This window comes from Xiphophorus couchianus, chromosome 3, assembly GCF_001444195.1.
Source record: "Xiphophorus couchianus chromosome 3, X_couchianus-1.0, whole genome shotgun sequence".
NCBI lineage: Eukaryota > Metazoa > Chordata > Actinopteri > Cyprinodontiformes > Poeciliidae > Xiphophorus > Xiphophorus couchianus.
Genome location: NC_040230.1, coordinates 9,441,913 through 9,450,002, shown reverse-complemented (window position 1 = coordinate 9,450,002; position 8,090 = coordinate 9,441,913). Strand labels below are relative to the sequence as shown.

General features: G+C 35.6%; 1 protein-coding gene across 2 annotated transcripts; it reads left to right on the top strand.

The window, feature by feature from the left end:
* The first annotated feature begins 616 nt into the window (after positions 1-616).
* Positions 617-7,870, top strand: cnr2 (cannabinoid receptor 2). Of its 2 annotated transcripts, XM_028012555.1 has the most exons (4): positions 617-754; positions 4,459-4,498; positions 4,630-4,713; positions 4,976-7,870. In XM_028012555.1, the coding sequence occupies exons 3-4, from the start codon at positions 4,650-4,652 to the stop codon at positions 6,046-6,048; spliced, it is 1,137 nt and encodes a 378-aa protein (XP_027868356.1). In that variant the 5' UTR covers positions 617-754; positions 4,459-4,498; positions 4,630-4,649; the 3' UTR covers positions 6,049-7,870. The 2 variants fall into 2 exon arrangements, with proteins under 2 accessions (XP_027868356.1, XP_027868355.1); XM_028012554.1 differs by lacking the exons at positions 617-754; positions 4,459-4,498 and having other exon boundaries at positions 4,604-4,713.
* Positions 7,871-8,090: the final 220 nt, after the last annotated feature.

The window sequence follows — 8,090 nt, the reverse complement described above, 5'->3', positions numbered from 1 at the left end:
TCATACATGTTTGTTTTCTCTGTATACATGCATCCAATCATTGCTTTCTTTTTTGAGAGTATTTTACAGAGTGAATCTTATCAACAAAAAGCAGATTCATGCTTCTTCAATTAAATTGTTTTTTTCTACCATTGATTCTGTGATAGAAGTTAACAGTCTTGCAAAGGAAGCTGAGTGGCTAAATGTAAAACAATAAAAAATAAAAAAAGTTTCCTGAACTGTATGTCTTTTGATTTGTGGCTTTAAACCACAGCTTCATGCGAAAACACACTTCATGCAGAACTGAAATGTTCTTTGTTTAAAGGTCAATCATGCTTAGTCTTTAAATGCATTTTCAAACTCAGAAATGTGCTTTTGTATCCTTTTCTGATTATATTTCACAGCTTGCAACTTTCAATCTTCCTCAAGTACCCTCCTTCTGTCAAAAGTGTATAATAATCACTACAGAAATATGGTTTTAGTAATTAAATAATCTTTAAGTAACCTTTATCTATACAGTATATTCACAGTAAACTGAGTAATTTTAGTTTAATAGCATACTCCTTTTGCAGCCTTAATATTTTAGAAGATGATTTTCTGTCTTTCACCTCTCTCTCTCTCTCTTTCTATCTTAGGCTACACCTCCTTCCTTTTTCTTGTGTCACTACAGCGTCCTCCCCTTATCTTCTTCACTCTCACACGCTCACTTTGCCACCCACTGCAAATGTGAAGTCCTGTAGTCACTTTAACATTTTCAAGCAGGGAAAAAAATAAGGTAAGCTTCCAGCACTTTCTCTGTTTTAAAGAATTTAGGTAGTTTAATAGATATCTAGTTGAAATGGCTTTCTATGGCTTTGTTATTTGTTGCTTTTTTATGAATCACAATAGCAGTTCTATATGTTGTACCTTCTTTAATATAATCTAATTATCTTTATTATTTTCCATTAATAAATTTTTAAGGAGAGTGTTAATCTTCTCATGTTGTCATTCTCTATGTTGTTTTAGAATTAGGTTTCTTTTTTAGTCTCAACAATGGAGAAAATAAAATTGACAGTTATTAGCTTTCTTCTCGAAATGACGTTTTAGCTGCTGACCCAGCTTTTGCAAGAATGTGTGGCTCTTACATGAACCCCTGTTAGTCAAGATTCTTCCTGATGAGAACATAGGTGGTGTAACATTAGCAGTTTGCACGTTAAGAAATACTATCACCAATCGGTACAAATGTATTTTCTTGACACAGTTTTGCATTTATAAAAAAAAACAAAGAATTTACTGAAAACTCCGTTGATCAACTCCCTTATATACTGTATGTTTGAACTATGCAGTGCACCATCACTTGGTATCTTGAAATCAAATGAACTTTGCTTATAATGTTTAGCCTATACCCACCAGCCAATCACAGGTAATTATTTTGCTACAGCTTAGGTTTTTTTACTAAATACTTTTCAAAGCACAGATCTCATTAGAGGTAAGATCCTTTGATTGTTTTGAAAAGATGAGAAGGACAGAAGAATCTTAAAAATAAATATTTATTTGATCCACATAAAAATCCTCAGTACTAGGATAATAGCTATACATCTGCTTAGAAATCCAAAAATTGCTTAATTTAATTTCATGTTATAAATGTTTCAAACTGATTAGAAAAAACCTAATACGTGGGTGCTTTCTATCAGGATGTATTTGTTGCCACAGCACTACATATTGGATCATATGTGGCCCCATGTGTCACAGTCACCCGGCACATTTCCTGCATTAAATGACTTTCCTGAGTCAGTCTGGAAAATAGAAGTCACCAACAAGTACACCAGATGTGACCCACATTTGATAAATTAGATGGTTTGACACCCAGTAAGTTCACATCTGGGGCAAGCATCAGAATTTCTGCTTGAAAAAGTAATTTTTAAACCCAGAAATATGAAAAATATAGAAAAAACATTTAAAGCAATTTAAACATATCTTAAAATTACAATATGCAATATTTTCGACCCATGGAGCAGCAGGTGATGTGATGTGTGCATTCAAATAAGTTTATTAAAAACTTTCATTTCTTAAATGAAGTTTTCAAAACCAAAAGATGGCGAGACCAAATAAAAGACATATTTGCTTATCATGCACAATGTTAACTTAAATGCATAAACAAGGAGGAGCATCTCTCAACTCAGTGAAAACCACTGTAACCTTCTCAACAGTTAATAGTGGTAATGCAGTAACCTCCCCCCACAAAGTTTCAGAAGAGCTAGGCCAAGCCTAAATACTTTCTATGCATAAAAATAACTTTGCCTTGTAGCTCTTATGTAGAACACAACTTGAACATTTCTGCAATTTTTACATTGTTGCTTTTGACCTCTTGGCTGCCTCTCTGAGCAGTTTACAGTACATCCTTTTATTCAAATTGGAGAAAGATCCAATCTTTTTTAAATGAAAATTTGCCCCATAATTCCCCAAATATTGATAACTGCCTGCTCTATATACCACCATGTAAACTAAACAATGGAACTTTAAATGCTGAATCTGGATCAGGTCATGCTTTGAAAAATGTTTTGTTAAAGAGTATTCACAGTAATACAACCAGGTAATTGCAGCTTTTTACATCTCTATTTTTGGCCTTCCAAATATAAATGCACTTTTCTTTTGAATTATGTTATACATGTCATGTCAAATTTCTACAAAGCTTTAGTGACTAATCTTTTTTTTTCTTAATCACAGATAAACTAGAATTTTGAAAAGAATGGGACTTTTGAGAGTCTCTTTACTTTGCAGCAATGAACATATTGTCATCAAACTTGATGTTATAGAAGCCTAAACAAGTGAAAATTGAATTGTTAGACGACTGGGTCAGAGCATCTCTCAAAACACAGCTCTTTTGGAATTTTCCTGGTCTTTATTGGTAAGTATCTATAAACAACCAGTTAAAGGAAGGAACTGTGGTGAACTGGTGACATGGTCATGGCTTTGGCTTAGGATTGGTTGGAGAGAATAATTTGGGTCCAAAGTCTCAAGATCTGCTGCTTACATCTTGGTGTCACCACAGCACCTTTAGGTCCGTACCTCCAGGGGTCAAGGCTGTGTTGACAGAAAAAGCGATCAACACACAATTAAGAAGGGTTCATAGTGTTATGGCTAATTGGTCTATTTAGAGTAGTGGGGGATTATATTTACTCAATAATTCCTCGCAATGATACAGTTGAGACTGTAGGACTGTGTTTTTGAAGACAAGGGAGCTTTGAGCAGCTGCTCATGAAATATTTTGGCAAAAATGATCAAATCACTGAACCTTAAGATTTAAAAAAACAAATCTAACAGTTTCACGTGAACAGACTAGTTTGAAATGCAAAATCTACAAATGCTAAAACTCCACTTTGCCTGGAAATGTATTTGTTGAAGTCTAAGCAAAACCAAAAGATTAAATCGATGTGTTCTTGGAATTTAATCAGGAGACCAAGTAACCACAATTTCTGTGTCTACTTATGAGCAAGCAGCCTTGAAGAGAGGAGGAGCACAGGAGAGGCATATACTAGACAGATAGGACACCACAAGATCTGAATAACGTCTTGTACAAGGAGATTTTAGATTGAGAAAACACAGCTCTCATTAGAAGAACACATTTCTCAAGGTTTAGAAACCTCACTTTCATTGGAAAAAAAACACAAACAAGATTAAAAAAGACTAAATAAAAACTCTTCACTAAATATTAGTGAAGAGTGTGAACAACTTTATGTATGTCTGTTAGTGTGTATGTGTGTGTGTGTGTGTGTGTGTGTGTGTGTGTGTGCGTGCGTGCGTGCAGGCGTGTGTGCATGTATGCGTGTGTGGGTTGTCTAGTTTAATTAAATGCCAAAAAATAGAAAAGAGTGAAAAGGTTTTCAGTTATTTTATACAGTGTTCTGGAAATAATTTGGTTTTTAAGTAATATATCTGAAATTATACAAGAAATGTAACTAAGCTTAGATTTTTTTGATCACAGTCATTTTACGGGTTGATATTTATAAAATCCAAACATTTTTAAAAGTTGTAAAAATAAGAAAATGCAATAAAATTGTGATTCTTTTCTGTATTCTAAAGAGCATTTAAAATTCATCTACTTTTGACAGTAATTTCAGTTGCTTACACAATAAGTGAATGTAACTAAAGTATAAATAAAAACAATGACAAAAGTTACATTGTATTCCCATGATGGTATTAGAGCATGGAAGGATCGGGATGAAACTTATGGAATAAAACATTCATACATAACAAAAGCAGGAGAAGAAGCTTTAGCATGAAATGCTTTATAACTCACTTTAATCTACAGCCCAGGCAACTATCTTTGCAATATTATCATCAGCTGACACAGTAATGATCACAGTCTGTTTGCCATCTCCTCTAAATGAGCCTTTGTCTTTACTCTCAAATCTTAATGCTTCTTTTAAGCTCCAGAATAAATATTGAACATGAAGTAAAAAGCAAGCACATTCTCTTTTTTTATTTATTTTTCCACAGGAAATTGCTAGTATCATCAACTGGATGTAAAACTCTCAAGGTAATTTTCTGTTATCAAAGAATGATGTTAAATCTTCTGGTAATACCGCTTTCCTTTTGGTATAAAAATGCTAAGACTTCCAGATTTAAATAACTCACACTTTGATATGTTTCTACTTGAATATGCTGCAGATCAGAAGGTTAGATCTGAAATGGGGGAAATGAAGGAAAGAACTTGTTTAGATTCTCCGAATCCCAACGCCTCATCACAAATAGGTATGTTACTTTAAGTTCATTTAAAGTATTAAATAATAAATTAGTCCCACATTTTATCAAAGCTCAAGCAAAAAAAAAAAAAAATACAGCAGAGGAAAGAGAAAAGCAAAGAATGATCAATCAAGAGACACAATGTTGGCACTAAAATGCATCAGAAACGTTTCTCTGAGATTTATGTCCAGATTAATATGACAGCCTTACACAGTTGAAAGAGGTTGCACATTCCTGATGTAAATCTTTCTCCTTAATGTTTTTCTTCCAGCCAATGAATTTTGTGAGAATCTGCAAATCTACATGGTTCTGACAGACCTGGAGAAGAAAGCCATTGGCACCATTTGCTTCCTGGGTGGTCCGATAACACTGATGGAGAACGTCCTTGTCCTTGGAGTTATTGCCACCTCGGCGATGCTGAGACAGAAGCCCTCTTATCTGTTCATTGGCAGCCTCGCCCTGGCAGATATTTTCGCTAGCTGCTTCTTCACCACAAGTTTCCTGGACTTTCATCTCTTCCGCCGCTGTGATGGTCCAACTGCATATCTCTTTAAGTTAGGAGGGGTTACCATGGCCTTCAGTTCTTCAGTTGGGAGCTTGCTGCTAACTGCACTGGACCGATACCTGTGCATCCACCAGGCATCCAGTTACAAGGTTCTGCTAACCCGACGAAGGGCCCTGCTGAGTCTCCTGATTCTCTGGAGCATCACCATCTTCATCTCCTGCTTGCCACTCATGGGCTGGAGGTGTCCCACAGTGCTTAACCCTCCGTGCTCATGCTTGTTCCCCTTCATCAGCCCAAGCTACTTGGCCTGCTGGACTACCTTTATCTTGATACTTCTCACATTAATTTTGGTGGCCTACGCCCTGATCCTGTGGAAGGCCCACCGTCATGAATCTTCCATGACCAGCCTCCAGGGGGCAGCAGGTGCCGGTCAGGCCCGCATGAGAATGGATATTCGGCTGGCTCGTACTTTTGGTTTGATTCTCCTCATACTGGTGGGGAGCTGGCTCCCTGTACTTATCTTCATGCTGGTTGATGTCTCTATAGTCTTGACTCCTACCCAGCAGAGAGCTTTTGCCTTTTGCAGCACCCTTTGCCTACTGAATTCTGCAGTCAACCCACTGCTTTATGCCCTGCGGTGCAGAGAGCTAAGAATTGCTCTGCTGCAGTCTCTACAAAAGTCATGTGGTTTCTGGAAGTGTAAAAACTCTACAAATGACTTACATCTCACAGGGCATTCTGCAGAAGACAACTGTGCTACAGTGTCTGATGACACTCTGGCAGTGAGAACCCCTCAACTCGACTCAGTCTGTGAAATAGTGAACAATAAGTCGAGTTAAATAAACACAGTGGAACATTGTAATAAATTAGCAGCTCAGATGGACGAAGACTTGAAGGGTGCTGGCGAAGGACTGTAAAACCATCAACACAATGTAATGATGTAAATACTTTGATTAAAAAATGAAATATACAAAATACAACCTGACATTTTTATTGTAGATTTTTTTTTTCTAATTAAAGTCAAAATGACTGTCAGTGACATTTTATTATTCATTGTTTTTTTTCCCTTGGAACAATGAACCTAGATGTAATGTATAATTAATAAGGTAATAAACAAACAGATTTAAATCTGGCACTGAAAAGAAAACCAGTATAATATGACCAAAACAGAACACAAATGGAACTAAAAGCTCAAACACCTGTCTTCATCAGAACAGGAGAAATGGACAGAATTGATGACGATGGATAATGCTAAACACAAACCAATGTTGGAAGAAAATCTGTGTGTGGTTATAGACTGGTGTAGATGTTTTTGTTTCCAACAAGATGAAATGATTTAAATCAGAGGTGCTAAAATCCAGTCCTCAAGAGCCACCATTCTGCAACATTGCTACTCCAACCCACCTGAATAAAATGAATTGCTAATTACCAGGCCTCTGCCGAGATGATGTTAGCTGGAGGTAGTAAAAAACTCCAGTATTTTTCTAATGCTTGGCAATATTGTTGAAGCCAAATATAGGACACTGCAAATGTGTGAGAGAATATAATCTGGTCAGATGAAACAAAAAAAAATTCTTCATGCGAAACATGCATGAAAGAAAACTAACATTTAGAAATGCAGTGAAACATGGTAGTAGCAGTATCATGCTGTGGGGTCATAGTTTTTTGCAGTAGGGACAGAAAGCTGATTCAAGCTAAATGGACTGATTCAATACATAGATAGAACTAAGCACAAGGAAATCCTGGGAAAAATAGTGAGAGGCAAGACGATAAAATCAGTTCAGTTAGAAAATAAACAGAAGGATTCAAAGGTTAAGGGATTTATGGTGCTGATGAAAAAGCATTTTAAAACACTGCTGTATTTATCGTGATATATGTATTATCAATCAAGAATGACAATTCCAATTGAAGTCTGGCATTTCTACCTTTCCTAATAAAAGACTGTGAACATATCAAATTTTGTGTAACTTGTATTTAAGCAAATTGTAATACCAGTAATGTTGTAATATTATATTAACAGTGGACCTTTATTCTATTTCAAGAAAGACATAATAAGCATTTCATTTCTTATTTATTGTAGGATTTTTTGTACATGGTCCCATGGAACTAAAACGGTTCCGGTAGAAATGTTGTAAATACTTAAATGAAAGCAAAGAAAAAGATTTGTGTGTTAGTATGCACTTAACCATTGGTTTGACTAATTTAGGCTGAATACAGTTTCACCTCTTGATCTTCTGTGTACTAACTTTACAGTTGTAAGTAGCGGGGCACACACAAATTTCTAGGTTTTTCCTAGTTATGCTTTGAAAAAGTTACAAATGTGAATATTTTTCAGTTTTTGTTTTCTCAATGACAGTTACAAAAATTACAAATTGCATGGATTATTTGGGGGATTTTTGTGTTGATTTAAGAGTGTCTTTCATTGTTTCTACATAAGTTTTGCATTTTTTGGGCCTGATATGTCTTAGTTTTCGGAGATTTTATGTTTTATTTTAGATCTTTCAGATCCTATTCATTCCACCTGTGAATTTTTCTTTTTTAAGATGGAGTAGACCATGTAAGCTTATCTGCCTTCCAAAGCCCAATTTAGTAGACTAAATGCTTGTAACAAAGAATACCTAACCCCTAAACAAACACAATTAAAAACTTACATGTCCTCAAGAGGTCTAAACATATGTGTCATTATAAAAAAAGTGTTTCCTTGCATTTTGCATGCTCCAAAAAACATAATGTCCCAGTTTCTGTAAGTGCTGCAAATCTTTGGAATTGACAACACACATCGTCAAGACCCTGCACCCATCATGATAATAGTGCATTGGTGGAAAATGGGCTGAAAAAAAAAAACAACAACCAAGAATCATTTATTGTATTAATGTGTACA

Bases quoted from the DNA above. Each gene is read 5' to 3' on its own strand.
- cnr2 (XM_028012554.1), top strand. From the start codon at position 4,605: ATGTTTCTACTTGAATATGCTGCAGATCAGAAGGTTAGATCTGAAATG. The intron at 4,714-4,975 runs GTATGTTACTTT...TTTTTCTTCCAG, and splicing joins CAACGCCTCATCACAAATAG to CCAATGAATTTTGTGAGAAT.